Genomic DNA, 14,528 nt, shown 5'->3' with positions numbered 1-14,528 from the left:
CCTCCAGTCTGGACCTCTTCCGGCCCGGAATCCCCAACCCCGCGCCATGCGCACGCGCGGACTTCAGAAAGCCGCAGTCCAGGCCAGAGGTTTATTTTGGGCCCAGGTGGGAGGGTAGGAGGAGAAGCAAGGAGGGCGGGGCGCAGAGATCGTAGTCCCATCGAGTCCCAGGTGCTGGCGGGCCTAATACGAGGCCGTGGCTGGTTTGTCTCCGGATCCTGCTGTGGGCGCTCCATCTCTGGAAAGAGGCGACTCAGGCTGAGCGGGGAGAGGACGCTAAGGCTGGTCACCCCCTTCTCAACCCATCGCCCACCGCCCCATCAGTCTGCGTGGCCGGGTGAGAGTGGATGAAACTGGGGAGAGTCTGAAACCCGAATTCTCTTTGCCTAGTGCCTGTGTGAGGTGTTGAGATCCTTTCTCACGACACTAAACCCGCAGTCGGCTACGGGTCACCCACCACCTGAGTTCGAATACCAGTTCCACTAAATTTTTGTGACCTTTGGCAAGTCCATTTCAGAGAGTGCCTCATTTTCCTTATGGGGATTATAGCAGAAAGTTTTTGCAAGGATTAATATGCGTTAATCATTTGGAACTCCGCCTGGCAGAAAGAACGGGCTGCTGCTGCTGCTGCTGCTAAGTCGCTTCAGTCGTGTCCGACACTGTGCGACCCAATAGACAGCAGCCCCCCAGGCTCCGCCGTCTCTGGGATTCTCCAGGCAAGAACACTGGAGTGGGCTGCCATTTCCTTCTCCAATGCATGAAAGTGAAAAGTGAAAGTGAAGTCGCTCAGCCTTGTCAGACTCTTCGCGTCCCCATGGACTGCAGCCTACCAGGCTCCTCCGTCTATGGGATTTTCCAGGCAAGAGTACTGGAGTGGGGTGCCATTGCCTTCTCCGAAAGAACTGGCTATGAAGATCATTGTCATCACCTCCCTCCTCCATCTGTCTTAACCGGCCCCACGTTACACTCTCCCTCCTTCCTGCACCCCGACACTTACCTGCCTCACTGGGGCCTCCTGGGCGGGGGGCCGCTGGGCGAGGCTCTCGGGGGCTGACCGGGGAGTTGGGGCGCTGGAGAAGAGAGGGAAGCTGAGGAGCAGGGGGTTGCGGTGAGCAGGGCCGGAGCTAGGGCGACCCCTGGAGGCTGCTGCGGGCGTAGCGGAGGCCGGTCTAGGGATGTTCAGGGCGGAGCAGGCCAACGCGCTGGAATAGACTGGGGGCCAGGCGGAGATCTTGGAGGGCGGAGTTTGGTACCTGAGTGCGCGCACACAAGGCTGAGCCCGGCGGCCACAGCGGCGCCCAGCACGAAAGCGGCCAACACTAGCGCTACCACCGGCGTGGGCTCCAGGGCCTGCGGGGCCGGCGCGGAGGACTCGGGGCGCACAGCTCTGCCGGGGAAGCCCTTGGGTAGCCCTGTGAGAAGTACAGCGCTAAGACTGGGATCAGGCCTCAGATGTCCTCCCCACCCCCTTCTGGACCCCAGAGATCCCCCCGCGGAGGACTGCTGCGCGCTCACTGGAGGGCAGCCGTGGCACAGTCACTACGATGGGCTGCGTCAGTGTGTGCAGGTGGGGGCTGTCAGCACCCGGGCTCTCATCGCTGCCACTGCTGGCCCCCGCGCACGCCTCATCCTGAGGCAGACACTGCGAGGAAAGGGGGCACAAGAGACGGGAATGTCAGGGGCCGGACTCCACGGACTGGGCCGCGGGCAGATCTAAGTGTCCAGCACTCTGTTGCAACCAGGGATCGCATCACTAGAACCCTGGAAAAATGGCCCCTTCGGACGTCTCTGCCCCCAACCCCAGCCTGAGACCCAGTACCTACTCCCAGTTTCGAGATAACCACCGCCCCCAGGTCTAAAAGCACCCAGATGTCCAAACCCTAAGGAGTTTCTCCCTCGGATGTCAGAGGCGCTTGCGCCCAACCCTTGATGGGCCCGGGCGCCGAGGTTCCCGGTCCTGCGCCCTCGCACCGGGGACATTGGAGGCATTGTCAAAGGTGCAGGCGTCCAGCGGGCTCTGCGGAGGCGGCGGCAGCGACTCAGTTGGCAGTGCAGGAACTGCACAGAGGCGTTGAAGACCGGGCGCAGGCGAAAGCTGAAACGCGCGGGACGGGCGGCACCGAGGAGCGGCCGCGGTGGCGGGAAGGTGACTGAGGAGTCGGCGGAGCAGCCCCCGCGCAGCAGCGCCAGGGCGGGGCCCGGGGCCGGACGAGAGGACGGTGTTACGGAGCAGCGGAGCAGCGGTGCAGGGCCAAGCCCCAGCGCGGGGAGGGACGGGCCAGGGACGCCTGGGGGGCGGGGTCGCCATCAGGATCGGCAGCCCCCACCGGCCCTCACCCGGCCTCCGTGCGTCCCGCGTCTACCTGCACAAACACGCGGCTGTCCGCTGGGACCTCGAGCGGCCCCGCACGGCGCGGGAAGCCGTCCTCCGCATCCGAGAGCTCCAGACTGAAAAGGGGTCGGCGCAGCCAGGGCGCGGGCGCCGCAGGGAACGGGTGCTCTGGCGGGGAGAAAGAGTGGCACAGGAGAGGGAGGACGCGCTGTCTCTTGGTTCCCCCGGCCCACCTCCCGCCTTCCCTGCCTTCTTTGGAAGATGGATGCAGTTGTGGTGGAGGATTCACCTGCGTTCGGCTCTGTGCCTCACTCCCTCAGCCATAAACCTGCTGTGATGTACCCCCTGGAGACCCCCAGGACGTCCCAGCCCAGCCCCTGAGACTGGACGCAAAGCTGCACCTTCCTGGGGAGGCTCCCCTTTTTCCAGACCCCGTCTTCTCCACCTGCAGCGGGCAAAGGATCCCCAGCGGGGGCGGGGCTGAGGGGCGCCTGATGGTGGATGGTCAGTCTGGGTGAGCAGAGGTCCTTTCCTCCCCCCACCCACCCAGGACCAGGGACTGCTTTGGGATCACAGCAGGGCCGTCTAGGGGGGACGATGCTGACCCCACCCTTTCCTTTCTAAGGTTTGGGGATAATAGCAAGGGGGTCTTCCTCCAACCCTTTCGGCATCATGGAAGCCCAGCCTGGCCACCAGGGTCCGGGGCTTTTCCCCATCTCTGGCTCCTCACTTCTGGACTGAGGGCAGCAGCAGCAGCAGCAAAGGGAATATGCACCGGGGAGCCCCCACTGGGGTGTGTGGTCACCCCACTACCCCCATCTGCCTTCAGGAGGCACTCGACTATGTTCTTCTCAAAGGATGTTATCTAAACGTTCAGGATCACCCATGCACAGTACCCAAGATCATTTGTGCAGACCACTCCCCTCCCACAGCCCTTAGCCTCCCCATGGCTGCTGGGGAGTTTGAAGTTGGGGATCCAAGACAACCTGGAATCGGGGGTGGGGGAGACCCCACCTTCCACCCACCCACCCCCGTTCCCCCAGGCAGGGTAGATGAGAGGTTTCGTTGATAGGGCAGCACAGGAACGGGTTTGTGCCAGGCCACGTCCCCTTGCCTGTACATACCAGCTGGCTCGCTGGGCAAGGCGGTGGGCCCCAGGAGCAGGGCCAGCAGCAGGAGCGCGGTGCCCAGCATGCTGGCCTGGCTGAGGTGAGAGCGTGCAGAGCTGGTGGCAGAGGCGCCAGCCAGGCAGCACGCACACCCAGGAGGTGGGCAGGCGGCCCTGTCCTTGACTGGGTGGCCACTTCAGGAGGCAAGGAATGGGGGCGGCAGACTGTTGGGTCGACATCAGAGCTGGCGCCCAAGGCCTGCCGGGGATTAAGGGCTCTCCCACCGGACCTGTGGCTATCAGGTTAGGGGGAGGTCCCACACACTGGCCATTAAATATGCGGCAAGTCACTACAAACAATCCCTCTGGCCCCCAGCCCTGCCTCCCCTCACTGCATAGGCCTTGTCCACTAGAATGGCTCCCAGCCCCCCACTTCCAAGGTCAGGCCTCAGGACCCCTTCCCCTTTTCCCACCTTGCTGCCAGGCTCAGGACACACACCACAGACTCAAGTGGAAGAAAAGGGAGGGGTTTTATTCTCAAGCGTCTAAGGATTTACAAACGAGGGCATTTTGTTTTAAAAAGGGATGGGGCAATACTGGCGGCCTGAGAAGGGGTGGGGGGCCAATGGGCTGGGCCAGGCCACCCCAGGCCCCTGGCTGCCCACTCTGCCCTCTGCCTGGTTGAGAGGGGGGTGGCTGGTGACTGGGGGGCGTGGGGAGGGAGACATGGGTGGCGGGGGGGGGGGGGGGGAAGGAGAGGCTTCCATTTAACACTGAAGGGGAGGGGGACATGGGTGGACACTCACACACAAAACAGAAAATAAAGTTAAATAAAAATTAAACCCAGGCAGCTGGCCTCAGGCCTGTGCGGGCCTTGGGGCTGGCCATGCAACCTTCCCAGCTACCCAGAAAGGCCCCTGGCAGGGGAGGGCGGAGGCCATGCCTACTGGCCCCACACCCTGCCCCCCTCCCCTCACAAAGGGGACTGGAGCAAGAAAAGGTGGCCACCCCCTGGGGCGGGGGACAAAGATGACTTCGAGTACTTTTTAAACATGCGGCGTTTTGTGACTACCCTAGTAGTAACTAGATTCGGTGAGATAAATGGAGGGTACAATGATGCCTAGTCTAGATTGCTTCAGCTACATCCAGCGAGGTTCCTCACCTTTGGTGTTGGTTGATTTTTATGGTTTTTCTGGGGTTTTCTTTTTCCTTTTTTTTTCCTGTTACGTTATTTTGTTCTACTGTCCACTTGATTCGCATGCGTCACCAACAACAAGGAAACAGTCCCTCCTGCTCTGGCTGCTTGCTGCCCAGGGCCCCATGGATGCCGGGGCCTCAGGGTGGGCTGGGCACTGGCCAGCTCCGGGTGAGTCGAGGGGCACTCGAGGGCCACTACAAGGGCGTAACTGCCTGCACACGCCCAGCCCTTGGCCTGCTCCCACCTCTGTCCCTGTCAACACATCCTCGAACCCCCGCGTCCAATCCGTGCACCCTCATCCCTGCCTCCCGGGGCCCCATGGACCCCCTCCTGTCACCCGTTCCCTCCGCCACCTCCCTGCCACACCAGCGCCGGCTGCCCTCCACCACGCCCCGCGCCTACTGTCCCTGAAGGCCACCCTGTGTGGCCATGGCCCCTTGGGCTTCCTCCATACCCCCTGAGGTCCTCCACTCACCCCTGCAAGCTTGGCCAGTCTCCAGCCCTGAGGGAGGAGCAATCCCCTACCCCCAGAGCCCACCTTTGGGACTAGTGTCTCCCAGGTGGTGGCCCGAGCCCCCACGGCTCAGCCCCCAGCCCAGCCCCCCAGTACCCAGAGGCGGTTCGGGGGGCTGCCGCCACAAGCAGCTAAACACGACTTTGGTAAAAGTTTCTGAAGGTACCAACAAAGCCCATGAGAACAAGCTCTTCTCCTCCCCCCACCCCCAAACACCCCACCAAGTACAATAAAATACAATAAACTCCAAAAAGGACCCCCTGAGATCAAAGAGAGAGAGAGAAAGAGAGAGACCAGCCAGGTCTGGCTGCAGTCACAATGTCCAGCCCGCCTGCCGGGGGAAGGGCGCCCGCCAACTGGCTCATCACTGGCCAGGGACCTAAGTGGACCCAGGGGTCCTGCCAGGGGTGGCAGGGCCTGGGCCAGGAGAGAGGCAGAGGCAGGGAGGGAGACGGGGAAAGCCAGAGAGGTAGAGAGGGAAGTGGCAGAGAGGGAGATGGAGCCAGGGCGCATGTGTGCATGGAGGGGGAGATGGGGACAGCGCGGTGTGGGAGGGTGCAGGGAATGGCGGCTCTCTCCCGACCCCTGGGGGCCGCCCCAGCCCAGAGGTTACAACTGAATAAATAGCGAGACTGCTCGCGGCCTGCTGTCTTCCGTTCACAGTGTCTGTCGGGGTTGGGGGACGTGTACGGCCGGCTGATCCCAGGACGGGAAAGGGCTGGGGCCTGGCAGGCCCATCTGTCCACGGCTGGTGGGCAGGGAGTCAGGGGGTGGGTCGGCGCCCCCTACTATCTGTCCTCAGCCCTCGTCGGCCGTCCGGGTCCCAGGGCTCCCCTGGTGGGCAGCTGGGGGACTGTGCAGGGCAGGGGGGCCTGAGGCCGCGTCCCCCAGCGGGCCGGCCGCAGCCGTGCGGCTACCTGAAGAAGGGCAGGTGGTGCTGGCTCAGGACCCCGCTTGTCCTCGGTGACTCGGTCTTCGCCATGACATCCTTGAACCAGGACGCCACGTCCACCTCCAGCGTCTCGTAGCGCTTGATGAAGCTGTGTTCCTGGGGACCCAAGGGGGTGGGGCTCAGGACCAGGGTGTCTCTTCCCTGGCCGCCTGGCCTCCAGTGGGGCAGGGGTTTTTGGATGGGGGCTGAGAGGGGTCCTGGGTACTCACAAGTAGCTTATTATACTTTGGTCTCTTCCTGTGATCTTTAGTAAGGCTGGAGAAAGAGAGAGAGGAGAGAAATGAGAGCCAGGAGAAGAGGCCTGGCTGGCCGCCCCACTGAGTCACGGCTGCTGGATCTGCAGGCCAGAGCCCATGTCCTCCCCGCCCCCCAAGCCTTGTGCTGACAGAGGAGCCGGGGTTGGCACTCAGGCCCCTCATCTGTGACAGAAGCCTGACACACGCTGTGAGATGCCCATGGGAGAAGTAGGTAGGTTGTGGGGTGGGTAGATGGGTGGGCTCCTCCCCTCCCACGGGAGCTCCTGTGTGGACCCAGCTCTCAGGCCTGGGATACCTGTGCTCATTCACAGTTCCCTGGTGAAGCCCAAGGACCACCCTGCCAAACACCCCAGGGCTAGGGGTCCCCTGTGGCTGAGTCTGGACCCAACTTCTAGCCCCTAGTGCTTGGGCTCTGGTTCCAATCTGCAGCCCCCCACCGCCATCCCAGGGGGCCCTTCACCCCACCCCAGTGGCCTAAGCTCAGGGTCATGTCTAACCTCGCCCTGCCTTCCAGACTGGAGGGCAGGGCTGGGGGTGCTCACCAGTCTTTGACGAAGGACTGGAAGTCCCCCGAGAAGCCCATGTGTCCGGGCAGGAGCGGGGGCTCCTCTTGGAGGACTTTGGTGAGGACCTCAAAGTCCGTCTTGCAGTTCTTGTAGGGGAACTGTCCTGTCGCCAGCTCCACCTGGGAGAGAAATGGGCAGGGCTGGGCTGGCCAAGGAGGAGGGGGCCCTGCCCTTTCTGCTGCCACTGCCTGCCTCCACACCCCAAGAAAACCCAGCCTCCAAAAGCCGGGGACCCAACTCACCAAGGAGATGCCCAGGCTCCACACATCGGCCCGGATGTCGTAGTCAGGCTTGGTGGGATCCGGGGGGTCGATGCGCTCGGGCTGCCGGTAGGAGAGGGTGATGGACCCCTGGGGCTGGGGTGGGTGTGCCACCACTCCCGCCGGCACCCCTCCCACTGGCACCCCTGGGGCCCCCCACTTACTGCCATGTAGGCGGCACAGCCAGCGCTCCGCGTTTTGGCTTTGGAGTCGACCAGGCGGCCACTGATGCCGAAGTCACAGAGCTTGATCTGGCCCCGCTCGTCCAGCAGGATGTTGGAGGGCTTGACATCACGGTGGATCACGCCATGCTTCTCCTTCAGGTAGTAGAGCGCCTTCACAATCTGCAGCATAGGCAGGGGAGGGCACTGGTCAGTGACGTGGAGGCTGAGGCTGGGGGGTCACCTGCCTGCCCACCTGCACCCTCCAGGCCACTCACTGCCACCGTCATCTTGCCCAGGATCCGCTCGGGGATGGGGCCCTGCATCCGCTTCTTCAGCTTCTCCGCGCACGTGCCCATGAGCTCCATGGCGATGAAGACATCCGTCTGCAGGGACAGCAGTGGCTGTACCCCTCTGCCCACCCAACAGGCTCAGGGCCTGGGGGAGGAGATGGGGGAGTTGGGGGGAGCCCTCGTCTCACGTTGGTGATGAAAGTCCCGAAGCACTGCACAATGTAGGGGCAGTCGTGGCTCTTGAGCACCACGTCCAAATCCATGAGGATCCTTTTGTTCTCCTCCTTGTTCCCCGAGCGCCGCATTTGCTGCACAGGACAGCCGAGGGCTTAGCGCGGAGCCTGGGGCACGGGGCCCCCGTCGGACATGGAGGGGGTTGAGCTCCCATGGGCAGGGCGGGGCGGGCTCACCTTGACAGCAATGACATGTCCCGTCTTCCGGAAGCGCATCTTCCACACCTGGCCGCAGGTGCCACTGCCCATCTCCCCCAGGTTCTCCAGGTCATTGATCTCCGCCTGGTAGCGCTGGCGAGGAGAGCCAGGGCTGGGGATCCAGCAGGCTGCTGCCCTCACCCCCGGCCCACATTTACCAGCTCTCCCGCCCACCCTCCCTGGGGCTGCCAAGGGAAGTGCGTCACGTTACCTGGCCCCCGATGGTCAGGTAGCCCGTCTGCTTCATGATCTCCTGCAGCTTCTGGTCAATCTCGATGCTGAATGGAGAGGGAGTGGGTGCCGGTGGAGGGGGGGGTCCTGACCAACATGAGGTGACCCCAGCCTCCAACACACAGGGGGTTCCACACAGCTCACCAGTGCCACCCCAAGGCTGGCCCTGCACCCCCTGATCTCCCAACCATCCCCCAGGTGGCTCACCTCTCCATGCTGCGGGGTGTGAACAAGGTTGAAGGCAGCCCCAACATGTGGCGGGGCCGGGCGGGGGGTGTGGGGTGCTGCGGCGAGCTCTCGGAGGACGGTGAGCGGCTGCCCCCATCGTTGGCCAGTGGGAGCTGCAGGGCTGGGGGGTGGTGAGAACCAGGGGTGGGGAGGGGGTTAGGTCCCGGCTGGCCCCAACTGCAGGGCCTGGAGCCCCCATCCTTCCCTCCCCGGTATCCCTCAGGTGGGCCAGCACAGCCCCCAGCCCTGGTAGACGGGGAGCGCCCTGCTCCTAGGCCACTCTCGGGGTGCTTTCTCCTGGCCCCCCTGACTGGGAAGGGCTTGTAGCGGGCCCTGGGGGAAGGGTGGTCCCCAGAGGCTGAGGGTTCATCCCAAGTATTCCCTGATAGAGAAAGGAGGCCCTGAGGCTGCTAGTGGACCTTGGGCAGGTAGGCCGCCCCACCCTGGGGCCCCTTCCTCCCCACTCTGCCCGGTAAGAGGCCCAGGGCCACTGCCCCCAGAAGCTGGCAACGCTGAACTGGTGAGAGAGTGGGTGAGGGACCCAGGCTTCCGGCTGCCTCGCCTGTTCTGTTTCAGGGTCAGGGAGGGCTGCCCTCTGGCCAGCAGACTCTGTGAGCCTCCGGCCTGGCCTGCAGAGCTGGGGCCAATGCGGCCGGGGCAGGAGCCCGAGCTGGACCTGTGTCCTTCAGGTAAAGGGAGCCAGCTGACCCAGCCCCTCCAGGGCTCCAGGGACGGGGGCCAGGCCAGGAGGGGAGCTCGGTTCTTTCCAGAAGCCTGCATGCGGACAGCTTGGGCATGCTACAGGCAGGCGGGCAGGCAGCGGGCAGGCAGCGGGCACCCCAGGACGGGCAGGCGGCGTTAGGGGACGGGAGGGTGGGAGACAGACAGATGGGAGCTGAGACTTGGGGCCCAGCTGCCCAGAAGAGGCTCTGCAGAGACAGGCCAGAGAGGAGCTGGGGACAGGAGAGCAGCCCCCTGATGGACAAGGAGCCTCCGGGCCAGGCAGGCCACAGAGTGGGAGCAGAGGCCAGAGTGGCCCTGGAAAAGATGGACGACTCTCCAGGGAACCCGTGAACCTCAGAGACCCTGGCACTCGGCCTCCAGAAGGGAGCCCCTGGCTGGGAAGGCTGAAGGCTACAAGCACCCTCCCAGGTTCACCTCCCCTTGGAGAGGGGGCTGGGAGCTGGGCGGGGGGGGGGGGGGCGGGGGGGGCGGGAGCTTCTCCCCTGCAAGTTCTGCAGGCGCCTGGTGACGTGGGCCCAGTGACCAATGGGCAGACAGATACAGTGTGGCTCTTGGCGCCCAGGCACTTTCTGTGCCCTGCTGGCCTACGACCTTGGTCGCAGCCAGAGCGAGGAGCAGACCTCTGAGCCTGGCCTGCCAGTCCCAGGAGGGCCTGGTGAGAGTGATGGAAGAGACCTGGGAGCCCGAGGACGTGGCTGAGCCCAGTCCCCTTCACTGGCCCAGAGGCCTCTCCTCCGGTGCCCTCCCTGCTCTACCACGGCCAGAAGTCTGGTCCTAAACCCTCCCTCTCTGGCTGGACACCCTCCAGGGCTCCCAAAGACCCTCAAGCTCTGGGACCCTGGATCCCTGGCAGGCTGCCCCATGCTGTCATCGGCTCCCGGGGTGAGGACCACCCCCCTCCCCTCCCTAGGCCTCTCTGTGCCCTGTCGGCCCCCCACCCCCACCCCTCACACAGTCCACCGGGCCCTCTGAAGGCTCCCCCAGAGCCTGGGGCCAAGGCAGCTTGTGGGGGGAGAGAGGCTTCCAGCCGGTCCCACAAACTGAAGCATGGTAGGTGTTTAAGAGGGGCCGGTGCAGGATGGCTGAGGGGGGTAAGGCAGGGGGGAGGTACACAGAGGCCCTGAGAACAGAGATCACACAGGTGGTGCCGGGCCCACGGCAAGTCAAGAAGGCAGAACGAGAGTGAGAGACTGATGGGGAGACGGAAAAGAGGAGGATGAGTGAGTGAGGGTGAGGGAGACACAGGGCGGTGGGGCAGGGTGGAGCATGCAGCCTGCCAGGCTGTCAGCGAGCACACGCGCGCACACACACAGGGCACGGCATGAACCCACAAGCACGTGCAGACGCCACGCCACAGGACCGACAGAGCCAGCTCTCCCTCCTGTTCTTACTTATACACACACACAAGCACACACATACTTCCCAACCCAGTCCTATTCCACACAGAAGGATCAATGAGGCCAGCCTGCCCCCCATCCCCCACCTTCCCCACAGGCACGCCTGGCTCCCTCTTGGGCCCTGGGGGGCTGTTTCCTTCCACTCCTGTGCTCCCCCACCTCCCAGGAGACTTTGCTCAAATGCCACCTTCTCCCCAGGCTTCCCAACCACCGCCCCCCACCCCCCACCCCCAACCCTGCAGAACCCATGACCCTGCTCCACTGGGCCTTTCCTCCAAGGCACAGGGCCTCTTCCACTTCTCCCTGCCCAGAGGACCCTCCAACCCCCAGGGCCTTCCACCCCCAGGGGAGCACCAGCCCCTGGAACAGATGGGCTCAGTCCAGGCCTGCTCAGCACAGGGTGGGGGCGACACGGGTCCGCTGAGCTGATGAGGTGGATCAACAGGTAGGGAGCCCAACCTTCCCTCCCTCCACTTACACACACGCGTGCGCACACACACACACATGCCTGCAGGCACGCGCATGGACACTCGGGACCCCCTCAGCAGGCGACAGACTCCTGGCAGGGGAGGGAGTCTGTTTCCTCCTGCGGGGAGTGCAGACCTGAGCCCGAGAGAAACAGAGGAGCAGGAGGGGACAGGACACAGAGGAAGTGCCCGGGTGGGCCAGACGTTGACCGTGTGTTTGGAGAGAGAGTGAGGGTGGGACGGGGGGACGCACACGCACACACGGAGCATGAGGGGGGGGGAGGAGGGATGGCATTCTGCGGCCAGGGCAGCGGTTAGGTCAATGGTGCAGAGATCCAAGCAGCGATGATAAAAAGGCTGGTACCTGCTCGTTGGGACGGGGCAGGAGCAGGGCTTAGAGTGATCACAATAACTGGATGGGGAAAAGGAAGAAAAAAAAAAAAGAAAAACAACACCACAATAAATCACAACAGAAACAACTGATTTGTCCAAAAGAAAAGAAAATCAAATCATAACAAGGAGGAGGGGGGAGGCACGCGGCACCAAACTGCAGAGAACAGAGATGGGAGGGCTGAAAGGATGGGATGGAGCTGACAGACACAGGTGCCAGGAGGGGGCTCCCCAAGGCATGTTCTCCGTGGGTCTCCCTGTGCCTCCCTGCCCACCTGGGACAGCCACCCTGCCAGGCACCCCCGGCCCTTTCCGGGCCTGTCTCATCCACGCTGGGGCTGGAGGGGGAGCAGCGCTGAAGAGCCTGGTGGGGACCCTCCAGTCCTGGCTGGGCTTCCTACCCCAGAGTCTTAACACAGCATTGCTGCCTCAGGGGTCTTCTGGGGCCCCTAGAGACCCCTCCCCACTCCAGTAAGGAGCCCACACGGACCAAGGGCAGAAAAGGGAGGGTGGGGAGTGGACCATATACGAGAATGGGGGGTGATGAGGGGGTGGTGGGAATACCCAGATGAGCAGCTATCTTCCCCACCTCTCAAGATGGGCCGACAGGGAGCTACATAAGCCACAAGTCATATCAATGGGGTTAACAAGGGGAATTTGCTGGGTCAAGAGAGACACAGAAAGCATGTGTGGGAGGGGACTTCCCTGGTAGTCCAGTGGTTTATACTCTGCACTTCCAATGCAGGCAGGGGGCACAGGTTCCATCCCTGGTCGTGGAACTAAGATCCCGAATACCGCAAGAAGTGGCCAAAAAAGTTATATAAAGAAGAAAAAGCATGTGTGGAGGATGCTCTTAATCAGGTCAGTAGGAAGGGGGAAAATCTGACTCCCTGTGAGCTTCCAGGATGTGCGGAAGGGTTCCGCAGGACGTTACAAGCAGACTAGATGTCGCATGGTGATCCCGGGCCAGGTGCGGGTGTTGAGGGGCAGCTCTTGATGCCAGAGGACAGGATTCCGGACAGACAGGCGCTGAGATCGTGGGATCACAAAGGAGCGATACGTGTTTATCCTGGGATGCCCAGGTAGCCTCACACTGGCCTCAGGTGTCCCTGGGCTGTGTGTGGAAGGGGGAGTCACTTGATTCAAGGTGACAAAGTTGCCACACTTGGAAGCTGCGTATTTATTTCTGGAGAATCCAGAAAGATGGTGGCAGTGAAACTAGTCCGAGGAGTATGAGGAGGGGCCTGGCTTCGGTGGGTAAAAAGGTAGGTGGCAGGAAGTCTGCTGAACCAGTGACAAGATCTCAGAGCGGGGAAGAAGGGAGCACTAGACACAATCACTGGGGCAGTTATACATGGTCCAGCGACGTCAGCTGTCCCCAGGTCAGGTGCACTTGTGTCATCTGCTGAACCCGGCTGACAAGGACCCAGGTGGCGGGGGAGGGGACCTCTTGAATCTTGGAATCAGCTGGTGAAAAGGGATGTGTACACGTATACGGAGGAGCTGGATGTGGTCATGGCTGCATAGAGTAGGAGCACCAAGGCTCAGAGTAGGTGACAGAGGCTCCGAGGTTCCCGGTGATTGGGGGCGGGTCATCAGATGGAGGGCCTCGCCCTGGAGCCGATAACTAATTAGGTTCCCAGGCCCCATTAGGGGGAGCCCCGAGGCAGGGTGAGGACTGACGGGGAGCTCACGGGCCCCACGACCCCCGGGTCACCGTGACCCTCTCCCCGCAGGCCGACAGCGGGGAGCCGGGCGGAGAGGAGGAGGAGCAAGAGCGCCCCGGAAGCGGGGGCGGGGCCTGGCGGCGGGGGCGGGGCCTCCCGCGGCGCGCGCCCCGCCCCGCCCGCCCCCTCCCCCATGCTGCCGTGCTTACTGGGCCTGGGCCGCTGGGGGCTGATATCCAGGTTGAGGTCGATCCTCCGCCGGGCCTCGCGGTTCTCCTGCTTTAGCTTTGCTTCCAGGCGGGACAGCTTCTGCTCCAGGGAGGACGCCGCCATCTTCCCCGCCGCCGCCGCCGCCGCGCACCGCCCGGCCGCCCGTCAGTCCGGCAGACAAACACCGCACTGCGCCTGCGCTTGGATGACCCCGCCGAGCCGCCGTCTCGCTCTGCACGGCGCATGCCCTGGGCGCGCACCGCCCTTCCCGCGTGCGAACCTCCGCGCGTGCGTGCTTCGTCCCAGCCGGAGGGGTGACGCCTCCTAGAGCTCGCGGGTGGCAGCGTACACATCCTTCCAGTGTGATGCGCATGTGCAAATCCCCGAGAGCTCCGGCAGGAGGCGCTGTTTGAAAACCCACTCACCACTCACACAGAGCCATGGGAGGAGAAAGCAGCGCGCAGGCGCACAGAAGGGGAAACGAGAGTACGCGCGTGCCGTCTGCTGCGCATGCGCGTTCCTGGCCCCTCGCTCGCTCTCTCTCTTTTTTTAAATTTCCTGCCGCTGTCCCCGGTGGTCGCCAGGCTATCCTCAGATTCGTTCTCTTTTCCCGGCCGGCCCTAGCTGGCACCCACGCCTTCCAAAACTGCCTTTCTCATCTCGGACAGTGCTTCGTTACGGTCCCTGTTGTGTTTAATTGCTGCCTACTCACCATAATTAGGCACCTGTGGGAAGCCCTTTCCATTTCAGCGGGGTCAGGGTTGGCCACGAGGACTTGAAGGATGGGCGGGGTAGGGTTTGGGCCACTGCCTGGACGGTGGGAATCCAGCGGCGTGATCCCTGCCCTCAGCGACGTGGGGCCAAGGTCAAGGCTAGAGAGTTCCAAGTCAGACTGGCCGTGGGAAATTTGAAGACATCCCTCATCTGTTTAGCTCCGGGACAATGCAGAGTTAGGACCTGGGGTTTGGTTCCTCCACCTGGTGTCTTCACCACCTACACATTTTCTTCAGCTGGTCTGAAGAGTGCTCGGAAAATGTCCCCATCAGGAACCCTGGGGCGCCCAGGTGAGCAGCTTGCTTCTGCTCTCTGGTGCCTGGAAGAGGCTCACATGTTGAAGACACC

At 63.1% G+C, this 14,528-nt stretch overlaps 2 protein-coding genes across 3 annotated transcripts; both read right to left on the bottom strand.

Moving 5' to 3' along the window:
• Window positions 1-77: 77 nt before the first annotated feature.
• Window positions 78-3,856, bottom strand: TGFBR3L (transforming growth factor beta receptor 3 like). Its single transcript, XM_070464798.1, is given in 8 exon segments — window positions 78-238; window positions 998-1,070; window positions 1,254-1,412; window positions 1,516-1,642; window positions 1,972-2,241; window positions 2,244-2,288; window positions 2,364-2,500; window positions 3,457-3,856. Coding segments are annotated over 7 exon segments (876 nt in total). The 5' UTR covers window positions 3,527-3,856; the 3' UTR covers window positions 78-238; window positions 998-1,002.
• A 95-nt stretch (window positions 3,857-3,951) lies between these two features.
• Window positions 3,952-13,611, bottom strand: MAP2K7 (mitogen-activated protein kinase kinase 7). Of its 2 annotated transcripts, XM_020898843.2 has the most exons (12): window positions 13,406-13,611; window positions 11,504-11,551; window positions 8,511-8,652; window positions 8,284-8,350; window positions 8,052-8,165; window positions 7,830-7,949; window positions 7,627-7,734; window positions 7,352-7,531; window positions 7,170-7,250; window positions 6,904-7,046; window positions 6,314-6,359; window positions 3,952-6,200 (listed from the first exon to the last, which is right to left on the bottom strand). In XM_020898843.2, the coding sequence occupies exons 1-12, from the start codon at window positions 13,527-13,529 to the stop codon at window positions 6,066-6,068; spliced, it is 1,308 nt and encodes a 435-aa protein (XP_020754502.1). In that variant the 5' UTR covers window positions 13,530-13,611; the 3' UTR covers window positions 3,952-6,065. The 2 variants fall into 2 exon arrangements, with proteins under 2 accessions (XP_020754502.1, XP_020754503.1); XM_020898844.2 differs by lacking the exon at window positions 11,504-11,551 and having other exon boundaries at window positions 13,406-13,610.
• Window positions 13,612-14,528: the final 917 nt, after the last annotated feature.

This window comes from Odocoileus virginianus, chromosome 3, assembly GCF_023699985.2.
Source record: "Odocoileus virginianus isolate 20LAN1187 ecotype Illinois chromosome 3, Ovbor_1.2, whole genome shotgun sequence".
Taxonomy (NCBI): Eukaryota; Metazoa; Chordata; class Mammalia; order Artiodactyla; family Cervidae; genus Odocoileus; species Odocoileus virginianus.
Note: the sequence above shows the minus strand (reverse complement) of the source record. Positions and strands in the feature narration are given on the sequence as shown.

Coding starts and splice junctions, on each gene's coding strand:
- MAP2K7 (XM_020898843.2), bottom strand. CDS start 13,529: ATGGCGGCGTCCTCCCTGGAGCAGAAGCTGTCCCGCCTGGAAGCAAAG. Junction 7,735..7,829: donor TCGGGACTTTCATCACCAAC/GTGAGACGAGGG, acceptor CTGTCCCTGCAG/ACGGATGTCTTCATCGCCAT. Junction 7,251..7,351: donor GCTGTGCCGCCTACATGGCA/GTAAGTGGGGGG, acceptor TCCTACCGGCAG/CCCGAGCGCATCGACCCCCC.